General features: G+C 39.6%; 1 protein-coding gene across 2 annotated transcripts in view; it reads left to right on the plus strand.

Annotated features, from left to right (window-relative positions):
* The window catches only part of SCAPER (S-phase cyclin A associated protein in the ER), a 142,769-nt gene that overhangs the window by 62,635 nt on the left and 52,696 nt on the right, over positions 1–27,438 (plus strand). For both annotated transcript variants that reach the window (XM_027657596.1, XM_027657597.1), the window contains exons 22-23: positions 2,808–2,873; positions 12,011–12,137. In XM_027657596.1, the coding sequence (XP_027513397.1) occupies positions 2,808–2,873; positions 12,011–12,137 (193 nt within the window). The remainder of the gene's footprint in view (positions 1–2,807; positions 2,874–12,010; positions 12,138–27,438) is intronic.

Genomic DNA, 27,438 nt, shown 5'->3' on the forward strand with positions numbered 1-27,438 from the left:
GAAGTATCAAAGAAAATCAATAGTAATCAACAAATAGGAGTCAGCCTGCTGTGGTGTCAAATCCCATGACTAAATTTAATCATTTTTTGTTGCCTGTCACAACAAGAAGAATAAAAATATCTTAAAATGGAAAGTGTGCTGTCAGACCTGCAATTTGTTCTTAGTCTAAAAAGTGACATCTGCAAATCAGTATGATGTGCAGGACATCATTCTATCATGAACTGGCAGTGTCACTCTCTAGAGCTGAACAGTCCCCAGCCGAGGTTAATGCTTAATTGAATATTGTAATATGTTTTTGCATTTCTCTCTAAAAATACTTCTCAGTAGGTAAGAGTCACTGTTATGTATTTTCCCTGCCTTCTTAAGCAAGAAGGGCTTCAAAGAAGAGAAAAACACCGGCGTGGATTTTTAGGGCTCCAGTAAAAATGAGATGTTTTATTAACTCATGATAGTGCTAATAAAGGTACATTAGTCTTCAAAACCACAACACTTTTACAATGTATTACTGTTTCTGATTGCTTTCTTCTCTGAATGAGCAAATCCACTGTCTGAACAGCACATTAGAACACACTGTTGAAACTGGATAATGTTCTTCCAGGTTTCTGATTGCTCAAGATGCAGAGTTATTCATGTGACCTGTTGATTTAATGCAGTTACTGGGTCCAATCTCCAGAGCTGCTTCTGTTGAATTTAGTCAAAGATTTGTCAGACCTCAGAATACAGGTTCAAATGATAAATAGTTTGTTATTGGCACTGAGAGGAGAAAAACTTTTTCAGAACAACTTGAGTTCTTACGTGTCAGGCTGCTGGGTGAGTCAGCATATTCGTCATGAAAAATTGTAATTAAAACAGTAATAAAGGGACATCATTTTACAAAGGTGATGTACTATTTAAAATACAGTGAAAGCTTAAAAGTCTAAGAGGAGACATCTTGGCAAGACATGAAATCCATGTTCATTAGGCTTGTTTTTCCTGCTAAAGGGTGACTAAACTTTTCAGTGGGTTTGCTGTCCTGGAAGATAACTCAGAGTTAAATTGAAGATTTCACAATGAGTTGTCTAATGTCAACACAAAAGGCTTACTAATAAAAATGTCCATTAGTGGTCTAAAGCAAAGGTATTTTGATGTTGAGAATTTGGAGTTTTGTAGGTGTTAGTAGATTATCTACAGACCATGTTTTAGTACATATCTACAAGTCTCCCTCTTCCCTATAAAAAGAAACAGTTACAACAAATACCCTTACACCTCAGCTCTTGAAATGATGCATTCATTTCAGTTTCTAGGAAGCTGTGATATTTTAAAACTGGTAAAAAATAAGAGCTGCATCCACATAGGTTCCTGTTGCTCTCCTGAGTTTCCAGATCTTAAATCACTCCTGCAATATCAAAGCAATGAAGGGCGGAGGTGAATGAGGGGACAAATGGTGATCAATGGGATATTAGATATGTTGAGAAGTTTTGTTAGTCTTATTAATTATATTTATAACCCTAAGCCATTTAACTGGTGCTATCAGTAACAACTGATATATAGCTGAGTAAATTATCTCAGGTTATCATGGATGTGCTGCTGGCAGAAGAGTACTTGGGTACTCCCATGGCAAAAGGAGTCCTGATGAAAGCTAAATTTGAGCATCAGAGGTGGTTACCATATGGTTGGTGTGTGCTTTACAATGGATTTAAAGCACTCCAGCCACCTGCATTTAGTAACAGGTATTTTGGGTGATTTTTCAAGTTCGACTGACTTGTCTGTGCAGAAGCTGACATGTGTTGTTTCTGGGTAAGAAGGCAAAAGGTTAATAAAGGAATCTCACCTTCATGTTTAATACTAAATTCAGCTGTGATTAATGGCTTTATTAATGACCCACAAATCAGAGCTGGTGGTGATGTAACAATATTTGTGTGGAGCATAAGTTGGAACGGTTCAGCTGAGGGAAGATCTGAGTAGCTTTGGGAAACTCGATCCATTTGTGGGAACAGAAAATATAAAGGAAAGTTTACTCTATATACCTGAGAGAAATGTATCTGCATCACTGCAGTCCCTGGATTAGTTTTGCTTTATATGTGTGTGTGTGTGTTATTAAAAGCAGGTTACAGGATTAGCACTGTGAATCCTGCTTTGGTCCACGAGCAAATCATGATTTTCACCTGTTGGCACAGGCTGGCTGGAATGAAAACAAGCAGTGGAAAAACATCTCGTCTCCCTCTTCCTACTTTTTGGCATATAGCCAGTGTAAATAATAGTTTTAAGGGACTAAAGAGGTTGTGTTTCTGTTTCCAGCAGTAAAACAGTCATTCTTTGAGGTGTTTCTATGTCGTTTGCCTAAAATTTATTATATTACAATACAATCAGTAGTTACATAAAAATGCTCCTTTGCCTGTAAATATAACCAAGTACTTATATGTTAATTATAATCTGTGATGTACTGATCTGATCTGCACTACATGTCTAAATCATTAATATTTTATATAATAATTATATATTTTTTATTTATACCTCATAATATAAATTATTATATCACTGATAATTTTATAATAGGCAGTAGATTACTACATTTCTATGTATCACTTGTGCAGTTTTCTACCATTTCAAAAGTCAAATATGCCATTTGTATACTGATGTTATTCTAAAGCAGTAATATTAATCATAAATTGCTAATGGCCAGTAGTTCAGCACCAGTCTGGATTCTGACAGAAATGCTGGACCTTACTGTGAACCAGAAAAAACCCAAAGGTTTGAACCCTGTCACTAATATTACATCCTGTACACTTTAGACAATGGTCAATAATAATGAATATTTTCTCCTCTAGGGCAAAGGAATATGAGAGCTTGATGGAAGCAAAAAATGCTGTGTCTGATTCCCCATTTAAATCCAAGTAAGCATTAAACTTTCTTTACCTTAGACATGTGCTTTTTTGCCCTGTGTGTTTCAGAAGTGCTTCTGAAATTCCCAGCAGAGCAGGTGTGGAAGGTTCTCCCTCAACATGGGGCATGTTGCCATCTTGAGTTACACATTAGTTTCTAATACAAAAGCTCAGACCTTAGAAATGCATTTTTTTTGGAAGACACTGTGTATCTGAAACCGTGGAAGTTGCTGTAGTAAAGAGAACATGTGCTCATACTTTTCTTACCTGGCAACAAGAAGGTTCCAGTCTTGGACTTCCAGACTGATGGTGAAAATTCAGCACTGGAATGCTGGGGCTGGAAATCTTATATTTGGCCTGCATTTGATCAGAAAGAAAGGTGAAAGCATATGATGTTTTCCAGTCTGACATTGAGCTTTTCAAAGAACAGACCTTTTTGTTGTCTAGGATAAGGCACAGATGAAAACAGCTGGATGGTAAGATTAAAACAAGACCTGTGCTCAATGACAAATTCCTTCTCCTTAGTTTGAAACTGAAAATTGCTCAACTCTTACTTTCTAATTTCACTGAAACGAGTTGGGAAATGATGCAGAATATTTGGATTTGCAAAAGGATTTTGATAAGGTCTGTCACCAAAGATTTTAAAAGAAACTATATAGCTGTAGTTTAAGTGGAAAGCAGTTAAGAAGTTGAAAAGAAGTGGAGTGTTTCCTCAGTCCTTGGCAGAACAGGGAGGTCACCAGTAGAGTTCTGCAGTTCTGAGATGTTTGACATATTCACAAGTGACTTGGAGAAAGAGGGCAAGGAGTGAGAGGACAGAGTGTGATGATCCTGCAGAGATTCAGGACAGTAGGGACAAGAGCTGATGCTGGATGATAATTTTGAAGAGAATTAGTGAGGCAGTAAAATGGCTGGTGAAATCCAGTGTATATTGAGTGCTACACAACAGAGGGGGAAGACAGAACTCAATTATATCTTCACATACAAAGTGTGGGCCTTGAATTTGCAGATGTTCCAAGAAAATATCAGCTCAGTACTCTCAGTAGTTCATAGAAATCCTTTGTTAAAATTATTTAGAAACTAGCAAAAACAGAACAAAGAATGTGATGTACAAATACCTGGGTCATCTGCATCTTTTGAATACAATGTGCAGTTCTGGTTCTTTGTCTCCAAACAGTTAAACTGGAATTGTTAAAGGTTCAGAAGAGGCAGGAAAGGAAATCTGTAATAATGTTACGTATAACTTCTGTGTTAGGAAATAAGTAAGCTGGTACTTCTCATTCTGGAGAAAAATGTGTTAATGGGAGGAAGTTCTAATGGGGTTATGTTACAGAGATCTATAAGGTCATAAATGGCATGGAAAAGATGGATGGTGATTGTTTGCTGTCCTTCCTGGTACCACAATGAGGGAGCACAGGGTAGAGCTGGAGCTGGATTCGGAAGAAACCAAATCCAGTGTTCTTAAAGCAGAGTACAGGGAGATGGGTGGAACTCCCTGACTAAAGTCACACAGGTGATAGCTGACAATTTACCTGCATTCCTGCAGTTCTGGGAAAGGACATCCAGCCCCAGAGACTCTGAAGATGAAAATGGGGAAAGAAACAGATTAGTAAAGAGGATTATGCACTCCTGCCCTGTTCTTAATTTTCCTGAGACATCCATTTGCAGTGGGCAGATGGTGTGTGTGCCTTATACTTGTAGTTGGGCTCAGGGAGTCTGTAGCATCAGCCAAGGAGCTGTGGGGTCTCCACAGTTGGATTCTAAAACCCTCGTCCTAAAATTGCGACGACTTTCCAGATTGGGGATATTTGCCTTCAGAGCAAGGTAATAACCTGTACCAGATCCTGTATGTTTTGGGGTTGCTTCCATCACTCATAAATTGCTGATATACTTGAAGGTGGCGTTTTGTATAAGTTACTGGTGGTTAAGAAGTTCAGATCCTTGCAGTTATATATAGCTAGCCTGCAGGCAGTATCTTTTACAGAGTCTTTTCAATAGCTTGAAAACCTGCTACTGAATCTTAGATGTATTTTAAAATAATAAAAATCCATCACTGAGGTTTGACTTAAGAAAATGCCCCATCTCCAGCAGATGGCACACCTGCATAAACACATGGGGAAGGAATTGGCTTTGTTTCTTAGTCATCAGCACTTCCATTTTCAAGATTAATTTTGTGGCATATTAAGACTTCTAGATTTGTAGCTTCTGTGTTTTGCTTTTCTTTGCTACCAGGAAATAAAATATTAAGGTCTGATTTTCAGAAAGTAGAAATGTGCGTGTTTAAGTGACTGAAAATATTGATAAGTGTAGTGCCTCCACTTAAGGTCCTTTCTGAGATCATAAGTGATGTAACTTAGTCAGTTGTGTCTCAATTGAAGCACAAGAGAAACTCAGATTTTTAAATTTTAAAAAAAATTTTCAAATCTTTTGGCTGATCTTAAATTTAACAGTTTTCATTTCTTTTTACGTGACTGAAAGTTCCTTTGCTTTCAGACAGAATCTTCTATTCCATCTGCTTTCTTAGTTTCTCCCTTTATTGCCTCTGTTATTGCTGTACCCTTTTAGGCACAAACTAGAGTTGTGGCCACTGTGTTGCTCGCTCTCATCACAGATCTGAGGTCTCTTTTGCAGTCTTCCTGTAGAAACCTAGGGATCTAGCAGATGCTTACATCTATATTTTTAAAACATAGTTTCAGATATCATGGTTATTGTCCTTTCCAAAATTGCACAACTCTTTATCTACTCTGAGGCTCATATGTCTGCGAGCTTATTTGAAATCAAGGGGGCAGCAGTGGGAGCTCAAGTCTGAACTGGCTTTTTAAGAAGAGAGGAGTGTCTGTGAGTCAACCATAAGCCCAGTCTGTTCCTACTGAAATGTGTTAACTTTGCACAACACATATTACAAAATGGAAGAATAGGGAAGGGTAGTTTTATCTCCTTCTGTAAAGGAAAGCATGTGAGGACAAGAAGTTTCCTGAGGCGAGGGTTTTAGTCCAGACTGTATCTGTTTACATGGCAAAATGTAATACAGGAAAAAATAACAGGAAAGCACCTTTGTAACAGAACTAAGTACAGGATCCTACTTAACCAAGACCAGTAGGAAGAGGAGTCAGCAGAAAGGAGCAAACAGAAGCAGGTCTGCACTGAGTATTATTACACTGAGAAGCTTGTAAAAGTGGTCAGAGTATTGGCTTTTCAGCCAGAACACCACGTGCTGCTCTAGGATTTGGTGTTTAACTGCTACTGTACCTGGCTGAGAGAGCAAACCCTGCCAGTGCTGGGAGCCTGCACAGCTCTCAGGAGATCTGCAAAGTTACTGAGAAGGGTCATGTCACAGAACGAAGGGGGTACAGACTCAGAGTGCTAAATGCATTCTTTGTGTCAAAACAAATGCCAAGACTTTTTGTCTATCCCAAAGGAAGGGTGAGGTGTTCTGATTGGAGTGGAAGTATGCTAATGAACAGAAAACACTTTTTGACCTAGTGGGCTGTGGAATTTAAAAATGGAAAAGTTCTTTTTTTTTAAATTCCATTTAAAATGTGATCCAATTGGTAGGTTTATTTATTTGCTTAACAGAAGCAAATGTGTTTTAGAATTAAATCATTAAATATGTCTTCCCTTTATGCTTCCTTGCTTATGCCACATTTCTTTACACGCTTCTCTCCCCCAAACTGATTGTGTCTTCACAAACAACTAAAACCATTTATGGAATGCAATTTCTTATCTGATTTTAGTTCTTAGTCATGTTGTCAGTTGTTACAGAAGAAAGACAGACCCCAGAATTAGTAGTTGGCAGGTAAAAAGCCTTTTTAGATCACCTTTAAGATTAAACCACTTTAATATTATAAGACCACCGATTTCCTGCTGCGGCTGATAGATTGTTTCAGTGGTTTTTACTAGTTTAAGGTTTGAGATTTATAAAATCTTTTGCTCTAAGGAAGCACCGATCCAAGTGCTTTCTAAGCTCTGCAGTGGTACTACACTAATGGCAATAAGCAGACAGGGTTTATCCTGCTTTGATAGGCACTGCGTATCCCTTTTTCAGTTCCAGAGTACTGATTCATGACTGGGGTTGTGAATGGCTCTACGTAGTTCTTTTTTAGAAATGAGTTTTAAAGGATGACTGGGAAAGCTTTCTCTTTTTTAGTATCTATTAAAAATATTGTACCCGTTAGGGGGTGAGGGGTATAAATTCAGATACTGCTTCATTTAGTAAGTATTCTGCTCTCTAAACTATTTCATGTGCCAAGAGGGACATCCAAGGAAAAGGACTGTGGACATTCTCACCTGGAGCAGCCAAATGTTGCTCCTGACCTCCCTCCACTGTGCATTTGCTGGTTGGTCACTGGTGGCACTTGGGTAATTTTATAAATGCTGGTGGACTCTTGGTGGATTTGCAGTATTAATTCATATTCTCTGGGAACTGATCTGAGTATTTGCTTATTGTTCAGTCTGTCAGGTTAACCTGGCAAAAGGTGTGTCAGGTGTCCATTAGAGCACTCTCAGGTGTCCATCAGAACACGTTTTCAAAAGGGAAGGAAAACATTTTCTTGAAGTTAGAAGGTTATTTACATCTATCTAGTATCTTCTAAGCCAAAGGCCATATATGTCAGTGTTAAAGCAATCTGCAGGTAGCAAAGTGTAAATGTCATCCTTTAATACAACAGGGAAACTAAGGTAATGAAAGATTGTCTTGTGCCTGAAGGGAGTTAACAGGACTGCAGGGGGGGGGAAATTTAACCCCTTCATCTAATATTTTAGCCAGTCTCTCCTCACACAAGAAGGAATTGTTTTCACATATTTTTTTTACTTACCTTTTTCTTTTCTACTGTGTAAAGGGATACTTGGGGTAGTATGGAAATGGGAACCGCTGTTGTCCTGAAAACAGGCTGCAGCACAAAAAAAAGAGAATTAGAAAATGAAGAACTATTTCCTGTAAGAATCTGCTGGAGAGAAGATGGGAATGTAGTGTGAAGTTTGTTCTTGCAGAGGGCCATAGCTAAATGTCTTTAACAATACAGTGTTTTCTTACTTTCATTGTGGTATATCAGTGAATTCACAGGATAAACTCACCTTGTAGGTTTTCTTGGTGTAGTTGGCTAGAGGCTGGGTAGGCCAACTGTAAGATATTATACCAAAATACTGATTACTGCAGGAAAAAAACAGTCTCTGAAACTGGAAGTACTTGTGCAAAATTTAGTTTCCAAACAGCTCTGGAAACTGTAGAAGAACCAAAGTGTAAGCAAAATAAAATCCAGTTAAACTTTCAAACCAGATAAATAACAGGTTTATGATTGGGCAAGCAGTAGATTTCATCTTCAGGGCAAGGCTGGAACGTTCTCGTAGGAATACAAATAAATGCATTCAGAAAATGAGATTTATAGGAATTTTTCATCATTTTTCAGAGAGCTTCCTTTCAAACACTGCAGAAGGTGTGTGAAGCTGCAGATGTAGCTGTTTTTCGTCTGGCAGTGTCTGGGACTGTGCCCAGCTCTGTTTCCATGGCACACCTGGAGCCATGGGAGGGTGCCCCGCGTGCCAGCACAGTGTCAATTGTACTGCAGGCAGGGAATGTAGGTTGCTTCCAGGGGATACAGCAAAGCTCCATTTTGGGCTGGGCAGGAACTTCCCCAGACGTTGTCAGTTCTCTCCAGGCAGGGGCTGCCTCGGGAAGAATCGGGGCTGTGTGTCCGGCTGGCACTTGGCCGCCCTCGCCGGAACCTCCGGAGGAGTAACCACTCCTTCCCTGCAGGAACTGCACAGCATCCACTGCTCTGCCCACTCCCACTAATCCTTCCTTGCATACATCACTGTGCAGCCAAGAAATCATGGATTTAAACCTGCAAGTGCTGAAATACATCGATGTTACTATTTCAAGGCTATTTTTTTCTGGAGATGAAATGTGGCCTATAAATATTAACAGATCTCTTTCCTTTAGCCTGTAAAATATATTAAACCTGCTAAAAATATTTAGCTCGTGCTAAAAAGGAAAACCTTTGATATTGAATATCCCTTGTTTTTCCACTTGCAGTGCAAAAAGATCAGATACTGTATTTTTATTTGCTGAACGTACTATTTATGAAAGTTTATGTTACGGTAACATTCCAAGACCAGTCAGTGCCTTATGTCCTTTCTGATATTTCTTCTACATTCTGAATTATCTGTTTGTGGGCAGTACTAAAACCTTAATTAGTGAGATGGAAATAGTTCTAGAGAAAAAGACATTAACTTCCCTTTTATCCAGCCCCAGTAAAGTTTCAGTCATTTATCATTCCTATATGGCATAGTGAGCATTGGAGGAGTGAGAACTGGGAGACAGAAGGAAGAGTAAATAATTGTCCTGAAATGATTGAATTTGGACTCAGCAGTATTTCCACATAGCCACTGGGTCAGGTGTTGATGCCATGCTCTAGTAATCCACCCTGCATACCAGGAGTGCACGAGGAGTCCAGAATGGACAGAGTTCTCTTTCCAAATCCATTCATAGCAATGGTAAATTCTACATCCAAGCACAAGTCCTCTTGCATAGATTTCTAGTCCTTTGAAATAGTCCTAAAATTATTCTTATTTCTCTGACACAGCCAAGAAGTCAGTATAGAGGATATTAAAACAATTTCTCTGTGGGAGGAGGGAGTTTTTATTTCCCTTCTCTTCCCCATGTGATCACACAGCATCCATTAACTGTTTTTGGCAGAAGATTCACCACACAGTAGGGTATGAGGCTGTAAGAGGTAATTCTTTAATGTGGTGGAATTGAAAATCTATTCTTCAGGTTTCTTAATCTGTGATGCTGAACACACGCTTAGAAAGTTGGAATTTTGGAAAAGTATCCAGAAAGACTTTTAGAAGAATTGGAAAACTGGAAGCTTTTCCTTGGGAGTTAACGTGTTGTACAGCTTTGGTTTTAAACCGAGGACAGAAAGTAAACGTGGTGTTTAGCTTGCAGAGCATCTGAATAGGCTGAAGAGAAAGAAACTTCTGTTCCTCTGTCAGCAGAAGTATTGGTGTAATATGATGATGTTCCCTTTGAGTCCTTGTGAGGAGCATTTTGATAAACCTTACACGTTCTGTGTGCCGATGCCTGATGTAGATTAGGAAAGTGCCTTTCTTCAGCCTCTGTGGTTAATCCTGGTGGAATTCCATTCCTCTGATGTTAAATGAAGCAAATGGAAACCTGTCTTGCTGTCTTTTGTGAGATGAAGTAACAGTATAGTGTGGTGGGTTTTTTCAGTGCCTTTATGCTTTAATAAGCAATTAGAGTAGATATTTCAAAGAAATAATAAGACTTTTTTACTTGATGTGCTAGGATATTGCCAAGGCAACAGCCATTCTAAATACCATTCGGTGAGAATACCTGCAATACTCTGCTTCTGGAGCATCTCTCTGGACTGCAGCAGTTCCACTTCTCATTGGTGCTATGGTCTTTTGATTTACTGTCCAAGTCCTGCAGTTGTTTGAGTTTTGGCTTTTAATTTTGTTTCCCATTTTAGTTCGTGGCTTACTGTGATAGACAGAAGTTTCCTCCAACCTCATTTTCCACAGAGGAAATAGCAGTGCAAAAAAACCTCATCAGGATGTAATCTCCTTTTATTTTTCTTGCCATAGAAAAATCTGGTTGAATATTAATGGATTCAGCTGACCAGATGATAAGAAGTCCAAGACTCAAAATTCTGCAAATCATTTTTATTTTTACTTTAAGAACATATCCGTGTCTCCAGCGTGTCTTGAAAGCCATTAACAAAGCTCTGCATTTTTTCAAAGAGAAGGCACAGAGTTTCCTGTTTCCTCTTGATTAAGTGGAAGCTCTCTATTCTTCCCCAAATGCATATTCTGATATTGGTGATTTTTTTTTTTTTTGATACATGTGACTACTGTGGTACATTCTCCAGCCTTTCCAGCCTTCCCGTCTCACCTCTAGGAGACCAGTTAACATAATTTTCTCTTTGCCATTACTCTGTGGTCACTTTGTGCAAGCCTTCTGGCCCTTTTACACTGATGTCTCCATTTTATGATAAGCATTGTTACCCTTCCCCTCTCTTTTCCTTCCTTTAGATTTCTGTATATTGGCTTCTGGTCACAACACTGTTTCTCCCACTCATCCTGCTCAGCTACCAGCTCTGTCCCACTTCCAGTGCAAATAGCTCAGTAGATGAAAGCAAAGGTCCACCAAGCACTGTCCCTGTCCCTCAGAGCAGCCAGGAGCAGGTACTGAGGCAGTGCCTGACAAATACCTGGCAAGCATGGAATGACAATTCCTCCTGCCCTCTCCCAGTCTCCAGCTGAGGGCCCGTGTTCCCCGTATGTATCCACTCCATCACTGCATCCACAGCTGCAAAGTGTGCCCCTGAGCTCGTTACTGCCTTCACAGTAGTCACAGAAGGATAAACTATGAGTGTCTTTTGACTGCTGTGTTTTAGACCTTAGGGTGAGAGAATGGTGCCTTGGAACTGCATATTTCTCCTTGCTGCCTCGCAGGAGAGCAAAGGGGAATAGCCCAGAGGCAGACATATAAAATGGAAATGAAACCTAACCCGTGAGAGTCTGCATCTCTCCCACCTCTGCATTTTGGCTTCATTACTGACCCTCATTAATAAAATGCCCTTTCTGAGGTAGGCTGCAAAGCCACTGCTTTTTACTTATTCAGATAACCCTGAGGAGCCGTTTCTTTTATGATGCCTATAAGAAATTAGCCCAGTGATGTTTGCTGTTTCTGTTTAATCTGCTGTTCTGTTTCCCTTACTCATCTCAAGAGTGCATTGCTCAGCTGAGTGAGCCAAAATGATTGCATGGTGGGAGCAAAGCAGGATGAAACCATTTTAAAAGGAGCATGGCAAAAACTAGCAGGATAAACTGTGGAAGGAGAATAGGGAAACAACAACAGAAACAAATATAGCTCATAAAGAAGCACCTTGATGACTGTACTGTTCACACTATTCCTGTGCTGTTTCCCTAAAAAAGTAGATAGTGAAGTGTCTCAGACATTCCAAGCTGACTGTATCTCCTGAGATGTTTTACATGCTGGTCAGAATAGACAATTATAATATTTTTAGGTAGATTTTCATGATTCCTTTGTCATTAGCAGAGGTTCATTACAAAGGTGAAAGTTAACATGAGTTTTTGTTTAACTTGCTCTTTGTTTTCTGTTGAAGGTTACAGCGATTGACAAAAGACCTTCTAAAGCACCTCCAAATGCAGGAGAGCTGCTCACTGGGGAACAGCAAAGTACCTGGGTTGGACAGGACCTTAGGAGAGATCTCTCGTATTCTGGAAAAAGAGGTATTGTGGCTTTTACTTGTATGATTTAGGATTATCCTATAAAATGTGTTGCCCTCAAATCTCATCAGTTTGGGTTTGGGACTGTTTTAAACATGTGGATGAATAAGTGACCTCTGTGTAACAAGCAGTTTCTGCTGTTAGACTTTTCACTTTTTTTTCCCCACTCTATTTTTGCTAGGATTTGTTTTAACCTGGGTCATTTTAGCCATCTAGTTTATATTGCTTATCCACAAACAATTAGCAGAGAAGAGAGGAAAGAGTTGGAGCCAGCTTTGCTGGAGCACAAATCTGTTCAGTTTTCCCAGCTACAACAAAGCCAGTAGATCTTTGCTGGAGGATGAGGGTATGATGTGCCTATATATGGGATATTTCTATGTTTTGAATTTTTTTGAAGTCTGTGATTGTAGAGCATATTTTGGTTTATGGGAAATGTTGGATTTTTTTTTTTCAGTTAATAGCACAGCGTTTGCATCTTCTTTACTGTTTCATCATGGTCAGTCTGCTGCCAGAGTGCTTTGTGTCTTGTAATATAGTTTTTTGCTCCATTAGGACCACAGAGTATTTGAGCTTTCAGCTGGGACATTATGTTCTGTTCTCTCTCTAACCATTAGAAAATACCTCTCTTTCTTATCTGTACTCAAGAAATAATGCAAATTAGTTCTGAGAGAAACTAAATTACTGAAATCTGAGGAAGGGGCTGCATCATTATGGTTCAGGGTCGATGTTTGTGAAAATGAGAGCTCTGTTTGATGCTTTTCACAACTTAGTGTGGAACACAATTACTAGTGGCACGTTCTTTTAACTGCTGAAGGCTACCTGGGCTGCCTGGGGTCCTTACATGTGTTCTCTTAGTCCATCAAGTTTAGTAATGTTTTTGAAAGAGTTGTGCCATTTCCAAATTTTGCAGTGTTTGCATTAATTATTGAAAAGTTAATCTTTTTTTATTTCAAAATACAGAAATCGTGTTGTTGCTAGCTACTATGAAAAGATGTATCTGTTTCAAAAGTTGTCTAAATAATTCTTGGAAACTCTTTGGAAAGTGGAGTTGTATCCAGCCTCTTACCAGCAGTTGTTTGCTGAGATTTTTTAACGTGCTGTGAATTGCAGCTAAGTGTTAGTCATTAATTGTTCACAACATTTTGCTGGTTGTTGAGTCTGCAGTGGGGAATTAACAGCTAAATTTGATATTATTAACAGACATGCATTATTTTGTTGTTGATTTGGGCTTTTACCCTCAAAGCATTACTCAGCCACTGGAGAAGTATTTTTATATCTGAGTGTCCTAATCAATAAGGTCAAAAAAGATTGATTTCAGTAGCTGTCACTGTGTTTACAGCACAGATCAGACACCGTCATTTGTAGAAGTGGGGAGTAATTCTCTTGTTAACTTGGGAGTCCAGAAATCAGCAGACACATCTTACATGTCAGTGGGCAGTGAAAAGAGTCTTGGTGGTGTCAGTCATGGGCTGAGAGGAGGAGACTGACACTGTTAATTGAATTTCCCTGGAGAGCATAAAAATATACCCTAATGTGGGGGGAGAAATGAGGGAGTGGGAACCACACAAGCTGTCAGTGTGTGTGAGCTGATAACATTGATTTACCCTTGCTAATGGCCTGGGTTGAATAAAGAATTGCCCTGAGGGAGGCCAGGGTTCACTACAATAGATCCTTGCCACTTACTAGAAATTCTTTGGGCTCAGAAGTCGTGCAAAAGTATTACAAAATAAAATTGATCCACAAAACCCTCTTTTCATTCATACTGTGAAACATTGGATTTTTCTTTTGTTAATAGTTTACACGGCCTGAAAAATTTATTTATTTATACAGGCTCACCAGGGAAATAAAGATTTGTTTTACAAACCATTAAATAAATTGCTGAGCTGTACTTGGTAACAGTAAATAAGAAAAATAAATGCCATTAAATTTCTCAACAGAAGGAAGGGTTATTCAGCTCAGTAGAAATTCCATGACTGTGCTGAAACAGCATTAAAGGGTTGGGTGTATTCTTTATGCAAATGTGAATCACAAAAAAAGCCACACCAGAGGATTGGCAGCCCTGTCTTGCTGGTTTTTGCCTTCAGGTACAGTCAAATCACCCTGACAATTTCTGGTTGGACTCAGCCTTCATCTGTTGTGTTGCACAGTACTGAGTAAGGCTTTTTCTCACCCCTGAACTTCTTTCCTAGTGTGAGAACATTTTAGGATGCCACATGCCTGCGTGATTATTGTGGTCACACTTGCTCTTGTTTTGCCTTCCTGGTCTACTGGACACAAGCACGTTCTGCACTTGGGACCAAGTGCAAAACAGCAAAAAGAGTTTGTTTGATGCAAACTAAAAGGTTTTTATATCAGTGGGTCCTCTAGATATTAAAATATAAGGAATATCTCTCTTGGCCAAAGATGCATCTTAACCACTGTCTATTTTGGAGTCCTGGCTGTATATTGCAGCACCTTACCTGCTCCTCCTTAACACAGAATTATGAGGCTGCTGCTGGCTCCCCATGGAACTCGGCTTTTATTTGGAATCCAGTGCATGATTTGAGTGCCAACAAATGAAAGAGATGTTGCTTTGCTTTGCTTCAAGTGGTTGTTTGAACTCGAGACACTTCTTGATATGCCCATGTTGGCTTACTTGAATGAAGCTCTACAACCACTAGAAGCTTTGCACCCTCTGCTGGAAAAGTATTTGCAAAGTATAAGGATGAGCAACTTGAAGTGCAGGTTCTGAGGATCTGACTCGGAGCATGGCCATTAATTACATGAAGCCTGTGGTTCACGTGTCCTTTAATTAAATATACATAAGAGGTACTATAAGGTCATAAACCACCACGTGGTTCCAATTTTAAATAGACTTCCACCCCTCAGGTCGTGTGTCCTTGCTCCTGTTGGTTGGAGGCACAAATCCCAATGGTGTTGGATACACCTGGTGTGCTGTCCCCAAGGTGTATCTGCTGCTTTGGGTGTGCCCTACACTGTTGGAAGGCAAGTCCTTGAGTTTTGTGCATCTCAGCCTTACTGGCAGAAATCTTGGAAGGAAGTTGTGTTCACTTTCACCTCTGCTTTGTTTAAAAGTACAGAAAGAAAACAAACACACACAGAGCCACAACAGCAGAGCGAGTGCAAATGTTCCCAGAAGGCCCTGGCCTGAGGTTGGCAGATTGTCATATGGGACTCTTCAAACTCTTAATAAGATCTGATAATGCTCAGTTTAAGATCCCCCATGAATCAGCCTTTGATGCTCAAAGTAAAACTCATGTAACCTCTTACAGAAGGCAAAGCTGATGTTTTAACAGCAGAGCTAGAACTGTTTTTCTGCCACAATTCTTTTAATTTTTTTGCATATTCATTCCTTGATGGACTAATCTTACACATCCATCACCAGGGGCAAGTGTGTTTCACTGAATTGGCTGCTCAAGACTGACTTGAGCATTCACACAGAAATGTCCTGTAATAGGGAACTCTTGTAGCAACCAGGATATTGAAAGCTGTATATCCTGTTAGTGGGACTGCAGGTACAGTTTTAACTTGCTTATGCTTATCATTTATTTCCCTCAATGTAAAGAGGTGACATTTACGGATTAAAAACCTGCTGATTAAAAAATGTACTGATTAAAAAGTGTCTACTATATAGAGATTAAGCTGCCTGAAGTACATACATTTCTGAGGCTGTGACCCTGACCTGGGTCAGAGGTTGCTGCCTCTCACATGGTCATCCTTAGACTTGCTGGCAGAACATCCCTAAAGTTCTTCCTAAAATTTGTTATTAGAGCTTCGGGTTTGGCTCCGTGTTTTAAAAGTCCCACTTTTAAATGTTAGAGGTATTTCTTGTGGGTTTGGACAGTCTGTGCTGGGCAGGGTTGGCAGACACTGTTATTCTGAGGAAGGTGGCAGGATGCTGCTGGCAGTGAGGGTGGGGACAGCAGCTGGGGACAGTGGCCTTTTCACCTGGCTCAGCTGCAGCTCAAACACTGCAGCTAAATCACTTCAGTTAAATTTGTACAATACTTATTTGTGACATGAGACAAGCCCATAAGGTGCCTCTCATCCATCTGACTGGGAATATGACAGAGATTCAGTACAACTCTGAGGGAACCTCGTGATTTTTGGAATCCAATTGCAACAACTAATCTGCTTAACTGGAATTATTTGTGTGTGATCCTTCGTATTGATCACTAGTTTGAAAAAGATCTTTACCACAACACAAATTATAAGATTCTTTTAACTAAGTGATTTGACTGAAGATCTTGCAGCTCTGCTCCCAAAGAGAGGGCTGCAGGGGCAGGACAGAGGTTTGATCCATGTCCCATCCCAAACATACAGTACAACTGCAGCTCCCACAAGGCACAAAGTCCTAACAAACAAGATTTCACTGGTTCTGTTGATAAAACTTACTCTAATTTCGTATGGATTTGAGGAATAACTGTGTCTCTGATCTCCTTCAGATTCTCTAGGTGCTGTAAAAATCTCAGTAAATAATAGCAAGTGCAAAACAAGTTGTTAAAGTGTGGTAGTAAAATGGAACCAGAAACAAAAAGAGGAGGCTTTTAATAGATTGGGCCACAGTGCTTATAGTTACTTATCAGCTCTCTTCATGCAAATCTAAAAGTAGCTGCTTTTCAGCAGGCTGAGTTTCAATCCAGTTATTTACATTACTAATTCAGAATAGTATTCTTACTGGAAACAGATTTCAGGGGGAAAATATGCTTCCTTAGAAAAGGAATAATTTTGTAACAGAAAAATGTGTGAATATGAGCCAGTAATTGACTGCTCTGGTTTAATCCTTTTTTAAAAAAAAGAATCTCAATGCTTACGACCTCTAAAACATGCTCTCTCAGTGACCATTAATGGGTTTTTTTCTGTCAGGCAATGTTTTTGGGTTTGGGATTTTTAGAGAGATTTTTCAGCCTCCTGCTTCAGCAGTGGTGATGTCAGTTATTTACATTTCAGTAAAATGTTTGTCGTAGCTTTCAAATACATGGGGACTGTAGACAGACAGTGTTTATCCCATTGTAAAGACTGTCAGGAATGGCTGGCTCTAACAGCACACTCAGGCCCTGTATTTATGTTTTATTCTCTAAACTGTTGGGCCCATTGGGTATGGTGACCACAGCCAGGATGAGGAGGGGTTTCCCCCCCCTCCCCCCAATAGTAGAAACTCTTAATCATCAGAAACTGAAACAATAAAATTAAAAACTGTTGAAGAACTAATGTATGGGAATGGAGCACATGTGAGCTTTTGTATTGCTTGTGGTAAGTTTCTTCAAATATCTCTACAGAGATTTAAAATTGCCCCGTGTATATATGTGTGAGTATGTGTATATAAATATATATATGACATGTATACACAGGCAAAATAGATTTTAGAAGCAAATACTGTGCATTATAAAGACTCAGTATTGTTACTGAAAGGATATTTAAGAACACAGTGGGAATTGTGATTCTGAAACTCTTACACTTTTAATTTTGGTGCTGCAGGTGACCTATGTAGCTGTGTGTTCCTCATGTAGCAGAGTGGGGTAGCCATCAGAGAGAACTGAAAGACATTGAATATAATGGCTGAATTTTATTTTTCAATAGAATAAAATTTTGGACCAGCTGAAAGGCAGTGATGTACCTTTAAGCTTTTCTTAACCTGCTGTTGATTATGTCTGGACTGGATGTGGCCTTGTTGCTGCACATAATTGTGTTGCTTTGAATTAGTATTAGACAAGACACTGTAATTTGATATCGAACTTTTGAAGGAAACTTGAGTTCATAAGCTAAACAAGAGTGACATAAATAGGAAGTGTATTTTATGCTCCATTACGTCTCTGGAAAAATCAGACTGTCTTTATAGCACACGGGCCATAGCTTGAGGTTTGTGGGTTTTATTTCTTAAATGAAGAAAACTGTCAAGTGTGAATTAGAAGCAGCAAATTTTAAACCTAAATTTTGCCTAAAAAGAATTGGTCCAAGTTGTACTTGGTTCTGTTAATCATGTAGACTCCATGGAGGCAAAGATGATCAGTGTCCCTGAAGAAAGCAGGAGTGTTAGCAGGTGGAGCAGTGATTCAGTAATCTTTGCAATACTGATGATATTTTTTCCCCGTACTAAATTGTTTTGGTTGACTGTATGGAAAGGAAGAGATGGAGAGAAGAAAACAATAAAGGAGTTCGGGAGCTGTGAATAGAACAGGTTGCTCATTTCAGTAGCAGAGTGTTTCTGTGGGCAGGCTGCAGTCACTAATTAAGTTTGTGTTAAGGATATTTAGACCTCTGGAAGAAACCCAGCATAAACCTGATACATGGATTCATGGAGGGCTGGAGGAATCACTGGAGGTGGCAGCTCATCTGTCACCATGTTACCTAAATCTGAAAAAGCATCATTTTGCATTATATATGAAAAAGGGTGAAAATTACTATTTTAGTGAATTTACCTAAATCATGGACTAGTGGCTTTACTCACATTGTCTGTATTTTGATTTTATATATATACATGCATACACACACAGGCACATTATCTGTATATTGTTTAATATACCATTTATTCTGTATAGCCCCACGATGGGTTCATTTCTCAGTCTGACCGAAACTTTAAAAAGTTATTTAACATTTACCTTAAAGTAGTGTAATACTTAATTATAGTAATGAAAAGCTTGGTTGAGATTCCAGGCTTTTATAAGCAGGTTTGTGGCTGTGAGGTGTTGGTATTCCTTGGCAGGATGATTTCTGGACTCAGCCCCTTGTGTTTGCTTGTTTTCTGAGCATCTGATGTGTCTCCACTAGAGGACACTACTGGCAGAAACAACAGCAGATCCTTTGAGTCTTTACAAGTAATAAATCTATTTAGAAGTAGAATTTCTTTTTGACATCAGGTTCAGGTGTCACTGTGCCTAGAAATCACACAGCTCTTTTTCCTACAAAGCTGCTCACAGCAGCCTGTCTGCTGGTGTCGGGTGCATGAGAGTTCCTACCTGGATGATCACTGCATATCCTGACAAGACTTAAACTTACCATGAATTCTGTAGGAAAAATGGAAGTACACATGTGCTCAGTATTCACTTACAAAGAAAGGAGCCACATGCCCACAGCTCAGCAGCACACTGAGAGCCCCTGTGGTTCGTGCTCCCTGCACGGATTCGTGGTGCAGCCCAGGGTGTCCCGTCCAGCCCTGGAGCAGTTCAGCTTGGCTGCAGTGCAGCACTGGCAGGGGACCAGCAGCAGGGCTGAGCTCTGGCACAGCTGCCCAGGCAAATTCGTGACTGGGGATGGAACAAGCTGGAAAGGCCTCCAAGCCCCCATCAGTCCTGTGCTCTTTCCACCTCCACCCTTGTGACGCTGTGCTGGGACCCTGCAGGGCCTCTGGGGCTGTCGTGTGTAACCTGCTGCCTTTCTCTTACATGAGCTGTGTCTGTTGGCTCCTGGCCACGGGAAGATTTTGGTGCATAGTGCACTGGTTTACACCAAAAAGCTTTCTTTTATATCAGGCAGTGGGCATTTTGTGGCCAAAATTTTTAAAAAGCAAAATAAACGCTCACACACTGCCTTAACTGTGCTTTCATCATTGTGGGTTTTGTTCTCTGTGAAAGTAATTGCTACTTTTATTTGTTATAATGAGAAGTTAAAACTCTAAAGTTCATTTTAGCTAAACATATGATGTATTTCTGTGCAAAGAATGGCTTAATTTTTAATCCATCCATTAATTTTTCAACTTGGGATACTCCTGCAGTAGCCAGTTCCAAAGCTATAGTGATGTCACATGAAGGGAAGTCATTAATCAAATGCAAAGCTGAATTATAACTGTTTAAAAATGATTTAAAGGCAAAATCCAAACTTTATGAAGAGTGTTGAATTACAAAACTTAAAAATGAGGGTTTTTAAAACCTAAAAAACTAACTAACCAGTTTTTTTAAAACTAAAAAAGTTTTACCAGCTAAAACTAGAACCAGACCCTTGGAACTCTGTATATTGCCACCAAAAATCTAATAATTTTGCTCACACAGAGGGTAACAGGGAATTCTGTATCTATGCTTTCTTTGTTGCAAATATTAATCAAGTCTTCAGCTGTTCATAGGAAAATACAGAACCTGAGGCAGAGCATGAACTCCAGAACTGATAAAGCAGATATGGTTGATGGAGAAGCTGAGGTGTAAGTAACCCTCCTCAAAAGTAATTCTCTTCTTTAAACCCTTTACCTGAGAGATTAGAGAATTTTAATGTACAGATGATCAGCACTGAGTGCAAGTGGTGGAGAATGCCTCTAAAACACAACCTGAAGAAGGTTCAACAGTGTTCAAAGCCTGAGATATCCATATTGTCCTGCCTCTACCAGCTTATCTGCAGAGTCCAAGCTGCTCCTGGCTGTAGAACCATCACCTCCTCTGTCAGCTGCAGCAGCAGGTTTGATGGTCACAACCTGGTGCTGGGAGTTCAGAGAGCAACCTGTGGGCAAACACAGGAGGAGCTCCTCAGACAGCATTTTCCACCCAAACAGCCTTTTCCTGTCACTGCCAGGGGGAAGTCAATAGGTCAGGTGTGTGTTTTGTGGTGCAGGTTGGACCAGGCAGCTTTATATCATCAGTTCATTTGCCCAGAGTTTCTGTAATCTGTGGATTAACCTTTTTCTCGAGATGAACATATAAATAGGAACTTGTTACTAGAGGTCAGCCACGGAATATTTTTTAACTTGTTTGCTGGACATGGTATTAAAAGGCAAGTTCAGTTCACAGATAAGCTCTGCAGTGTTCTTACTCCAAGATTATTTGGAGATTGATTTCTGTGCACAGTGGATGTAGTTAAAAACTGCTGTGGGATGTAATTAAATGCTGTCAGCTTCCAGTGTTGCACTAATTGTGGCTTTTTGCTGTCAGAGCAGGCTTCTGCATCAGTTAAGAACTGATACATCATATCAGAGTGGATATAATGGATATATATGCATTCCAAGGTATGCAAAGTTTCTTCACTACAGGGCAAGAGATTTGTTTTAGTGTCGTTAAAGTCCAGACACTGATTTCTCAGTCATGAGAAAATACCCTACACAGGCACGTTTCTGCTAATAGCAGACACCAGCTTAGAGATCATGATAAAGTAATGATTATTATAGTTTTTAAGGAAATTAAGGTTTTATTTAGTTTGGTCTGATGATATATCTATAGACATATTTTAAAATTCAACAGTGATTTGAGACCGTCACTTCTGACTTGAGGATGTGTCACTCAGAGGTCTGCTCTGATGTTTGCAGTACCTCACAAACCCACACTTAGGGGCTGTCCAGATGGGACTGTGGGCAAATAGTCCAAGAGGTTACAAGAGAGCACCCAAGGCAATCAGGGTGAAAGCTGTGTTTAGAATTCAAGTGCTCTTGAGCACACGACGGGTCTTTAAACAGCCACCACTCCCTCTCCGTGTGTCCTTTCCCACATCATTTTAATATCTTCAGGTTCGTTTGGATTGCTCTGGTTTTTGTAGTTTAGGTTCAGCTAAAATCAGTGCTGCTTTCTAGTGGCTGACAGCTCTCAGTAGTGACCTGTCAGCCACAGGATTTTCAGATTCAGTGTTGCAAGAGATACCCGACCTTCCTAACTCACTGTGCAATTTTTTGTCCAATCAAATGCTGAGAGACAACAGTACAAGATCACATCATTGTGCTTTTTATTTACCTGTTTGGGAACTTCTATTTATGAGATTAATAATGAGAAAAAGTCAAATTGGCCTCAGCTAATGGAGCCATCTATGGAGATCCAGGAGTGGTTGTTCCTGGTATTAGTCTTAAACCTCTGTCCTTACTTTCCTCCTTTAATTGATGCACTTACTAGATGCCCTGTTATTTATAAATAGACTAAACATTTATTTTTAATAAAAGCACATGCTGCAGTGCTGTCTTTCAAAATACATATAAAGATAATTCTTACTTTTCCAAACAATAATGTGTGTTTCCTGTTATGCTGCTTACCATGAATGAAAGCAGCTGAACAGGTAGCATGGAATTCACTAATTTACCTTTGCCTATTTTTCCTTTATGCCTTTCCCTGACACTTGAAGCTTCACAGTCAGGATTGTGAGGGTCCTGTCCTTGTCAACAGCAGTGTAATAGAGTGCCTCTGTGACTTTACCATTGAACTGAAAAGCCACTGCAAGAACTTGGAAGGAAATTGGGTAAATAAGGTTCATCCTGCTCAGTGAGATCATACAGTGGATCAGTAAGGAGTTTATTGAATTTGGTTTAACCTCACAACGTGGGCAGATGTTTGGAAGCAGAAAAATGAATTGAATATATGATGGCATAGACAGAAATCAGGTTTATGCACACGGGACATTTAGTGTTTTCAGGACAGGCTTAAGAGTATTGGTATTGTCCCTAGGCCTGAACCAATTTTAAGTCACTTACCAATAGCAGACTTTCAGAGGGTATAGTAGTAAATACCTCTCCTTCTTTTATTTTTTATTTAGTTAAAAAGTAAGCTTTCTACTGCATTTGAGTGATGTATCAGCCACTTGCTTTTTCACCCTTTCTTTTCGTCGCTCTTAGATATTTGTCTTCCTTTGCACTAAATGTGCTCTGTGAAACTGCAGTTAACATACCTTAGCTATTGGGGTGAAAAGCCAGTATTACCCAGATGGATCAGATGGTGGAGGCTGAGCTCTGCTCAGGAGTGTGCAAATACTGAGTGTTATGCAGGGAGTGAAACACCTTCTGCAGGATCAGGTCCTTTACCTGCCTGCCGTCAGATGCCTGGTAACCACCCTCTTCTAGATGAAGCCACGGAGATTAGTCAGTGTGGAGAGTAAACACAGAAGCCAGAGGAGCTGCCTTATCTTTAAGGCTTCAAAATCAGCTTTCAGGCTTCAGAATTTGCACTTTGCTTTGCAGGACAAGGCAGGATGGAGCATTTCTCAAGGCCTCCTTTCTGGGGCTTTAACCCATTAGCACCTCACGAGGAAGGAGGTGTTACAAATACATGATCAATGTATCCTCAGTGTGAATGAATATCTCCCCCCAATGGTGTGCAAATGCTACTGAACCACTTCTGGTTCATGTTTTAATCCTAAACTAGTTCTCCATTAATGTTCAGTGGTTGAAATTTTATTGTGGGTGAATTCACTCGTGTTTGAAAACCAGTTTGAGATTTTCAGATGGAACGAAGTGTTGTTACAACACTAATTTCACTAGAGACAAGTATTAAGGGGAATAAAATTGTCTATTTTAATAGAAAATATTATTTTGGTATACTCTACAATCCTTTTCAGTCTATAAAGTTTTATGTCTGGAGGACTACTGAAAGAATGTAGATTTTCTACAGTCACAAACATACCCGTGGGTTTGTATGTTCATGTAGATATATTTGTGTATTTATTTAAAGGGGGAGGAAAAGAAAAAAAAAAAAGGAGGAGCCAGCCCAGGATTCAGTTGTCTGGTTTGTTTTTCTAAGGCAGCTTTGAACTGCATTTCTTAGCCCCTGGCATTTTAGATAGAATCTTCAAACACCAGATAAAAGGAAAGAAAAAAATTCTTAAGGTGGATTTCAACTATATTTTACTAATTAGTTATTATTTTTTCCTTCAATGAGCAGTTTAAAAAGTGTAGAATAGTTGCACAAGTTTAGTGTGTTGTTTCAGAAATAGAAGTCAGACTGTTTCAAAGTATTTGGGTTTCAATCGGAAATATTTTCTTCTGAACAGCTTTAGTTCCTGAGGTCTGTCCAGACAGGCTTTCCAGGTCAGCTTCTGATTTGGACATTCTGCAGGACTAGCAGAAAGCATTCTTTGGGTTGATGAAGGAAAAATAATTTTTCTGAATTTCCTTTTTAATCTACATGAAAATATTTATTTTGGAGGTTTGTCTTGGAGAGTTTACACCAAAGTATTTCAATTAGTTCAAAAATATTTCAAATAGTCAAAATGTGAGGTGGTAAAGTCACATAGAGCAGAGATGGAAAAGCTGACATTAAATAATTTCAGCTGTTAAAGCTCAGCATTATTTCTGATCCTGCTCTACTTATTAACTAATAATAATACTTTAACAGCAGAAATGTATGGAAGTGAGTACTTTGGTCCAGGACATTGGATTTCACCCAATAACTCTTGCACCAAATTAATAAATTATGATTTAACTAGGATCATATTTTTCTAGTAGATAATCAGGTTTGATTTAAAAACTTCAAATGATTGAGAGTCAACCATATCCTAAGTATATTATACTCATCATTAATTACTCCTGGCATTAAAAAAAATCATTTGATTCTTACCTGAACTCATCCATTTTCAGCGTCCAAATATGAACTGTTCCTGTGCATTGTCAGAAATCTTCTTCCCATTCTGGTTCTTCCACACTGTCCCATCATATTTTTCCTTTCCCCAGCACAAACTAAACTGTACTTCTGTGGTGCCTGCAGGTGAGATCGATGTCTCTGCCCTCGTCTCTCCTGTTCTCCAAGCCTTGCAGTTTGCCATTGCCCTGGGCAGGGGGGAGCAGCAGAGCAGGACAGAGGTTTTGGTCTCCCCTCTGTCCTGGAGTGCTGCACATACAATCCCAAAGCTGTTGCACATTGGTGCTGCCTTTATTTCGCTCTGTGTTACTTTGCATTACCCACTGACTTGTACAAATACATGAGAGATTTTCCCCCAGTGTGGTTTTATTTCAGCCCACAGTTCATATTATGTGACTGCTTTAATGAGTGCAACAAAACCCAGCCAAGTACCAGCACAGGCCAGTTGGCTTTTTCATGGCTTTCTTTGTTGACCATGTTGAGTAGGATGAGGCATATGTGTAAATCACTCTTTCGGAGCTGTGTGTATTTTCCTGTACCAAATGTCAGATAATGAGATGAAAACATTATATTGAACTTTCTATTTAGCTCTGCTCGTTTTCGAATTTGCCAAACATACTTGTATCCCCGGGTAAGTGGTGCTTCTGAGGGTGCCACAGATGCCAAGTCCTGATAAAATCTACCCTATCTTGTTAATGAACACACAAACAGTTGTTCCCCATCTGCTGCCTCTGTCTGAAAGGTTAGGAAGCCCTTCCTTCTTGATCACAAAGGACATAATTATTGTCTGTAGAGGAGTCAAGTACAAAGACAGTCCATCCAGTCTGACCGCTACTACACTGCAGGCCACCAAAGATTAACAGCTGCTTCTCCTTTGATTAGGTTAGGTAATAACAGTTACTTTAGTTAATAATTGGATGGATTCCCAGGCCATGTAATTCAGGTTTAGGCTGTCATTTTTTGCTGGCATGTAGCTGAGCTGTATTACTGGAACAGAGCCTGTAATCCTATTAGTCAGTTGTCACTCAAACCATAGGAGAGAAGGGGAATTCAGATCCATTAAGGTGTTGTAACAGGTAGGTAAATAAGTCAACCACACTTGCCCAGTGTGCAGGGAGCTGTCTTGATTGTTTGTCACACATGTTTTTTTAAAGGATTAATTTCAAGTTTCTAAACACATTTAATTCACAGTCAATCCATAAAACAGTTACATGGTTTGTCTAATTTATTGTGATTTCTGTTTACTGTGCAACACATGCATTAGTGTACACACACTTCCCACTAAGTTCCTCGATTCATGCACTGTTCTGAAGTTGGAGACTGTGTGCTTCAAATGACAAGTTCATAATGGTCCAGAGACTAAGAATACACACTTCATGTCACAGCAGCTGTGTCAGCCTTCCCCCTGTACAGACAGCACCTCTGCTCTGCACAACCATGGGCTTGGCAGGGATAAGGAAAACAAGACTCTTTTCATGCATTGGTTTGGAGTGCTGTGTCTGCCCTTCTCAGGGCTGCATCTCTGTTTTTGTTTTTCTGATGTTTAAGACACATCTAGGTGGCATCCCCAAGGTTTCTGCGACTCCTCCTCGCTGTTAAAAAATGCATAGATGACAGTAATAATCATTTTTGCCTGCGTGTTCATTTGTCTCCCCTCTCCTGTGTCACCAGGTAATGTCAGAGCCTTGAAATCCTTCTGTATTTACAAGTTAAATTGCTTAAAAATGTTATTTGAAGTAGTTGAGAATTTCTGAAAATATATACGAGCAAGTCAAATTTTTACACACTGTTTAAAAACAATGTGTAAAACCATGTTTATATATTTTCTGTTACTCAAAAAACATGAATCCTGTTATATGAGTTACCTTTGCTGAATAACCCTCCCAATATAAATGTGCAGCCACTCTAAGAACAGTTTCTGTAGTGAAATTTTGAAATGGGTTTCATAAACAGGAGAGCTCAGTCATTTGGGAAAGTATGTTAGAAGTCTGGAGGATTCTTTCAAGCAACAAAAACATGCAGTGCTGGTTTAAGCTCTTTTCAAATAGGAATTTAATGTTTATTCCCTGCAGGATCTATCATTTTTCATACTCACATAATGCCTGATCTCCTCAGAGCTTTGGTACCACCAGAGTAAAAGTTATAGTTACCTGAAAGGGTCTTTCTTTCTGACACAGGTTCAGATGGGGACCAATTTAAATAAGAATATTATGTGAGCAAGGGCTTTGAACAACTGAGGTGCTTCAGTCCCCTTCTTTTGCGTTTCTATTATGTTTTAATATGTACCACCTAACGTAAAACTTTAGCACTACAGGACATTAAGTGAGTTTGGATCATATTTTCAAGGATATTGGTTAATTTTGGAAAGACAGACAAATTGGATAACATACCTTGCTCCCGTATGTTTATGGTCTAAGAAAGATTTCTTTAGATACAAAAAGTACTTAAAATCTGAAAATTGCCTCATGTAGGAATTAATTCAGACATATTTTGTATGGTTTGTCTGCTTCAGAGACAGAATAACAGTATGTTCCAGCACTGGGGAGATGGAATGCTGTGTGTTCTTTATCCATGGCTCACCAGGATGAGATCTTGTGTCATGGACAGCTGAGGGACAATTCCTGTTTTCCCTCTTTCCTCTGGTGCCGTAGTCCCACAGTGTTCACTCTGAAAACATCAGCACTGCAATACTCAAGTGACCCTTCTGCTCCTTTGTTTTCCCTTCAGTTCCCCTGACCTCCCCTGGCCCAAGGAGCTGTGCCTGAGCCTGGAATTCCTGAAAGCAGGACACTTGCAATGTGTCCAAGGTCGTTCACAAGCACCACATACCAGCAGCTACTTTGGGATCAACATTGTCTTCCAATAAATGGGTTAAAAGCCCTTGGAGTTCTCCATCTTAGAAGAATCATTGGAGACAAATATATTAAATACCATGCCAGAAGTTCTGTATCCCTAATCTCTACGTGGCAGTTTTGTAGACCTGTGTAAGCACAGGGAACAAATACTGTGCTCCTGGATCTTCCCCAGCTTTGCTGCTGGTTGTGTCATACTTTTAC

The sequence above is a fragment of the Corapipo altera genome, unplaced genomic scaffold (assembly GCF_003945725.1).
Source record: "Corapipo altera isolate COAL_440 unplaced genomic scaffold, ASM394572v1 308, whole genome shotgun sequence".
Taxonomy (NCBI): domain Eukaryota; kingdom Metazoa; phylum Chordata; class Aves; order Passeriformes; family Pipridae; genus Corapipo; species Corapipo altera.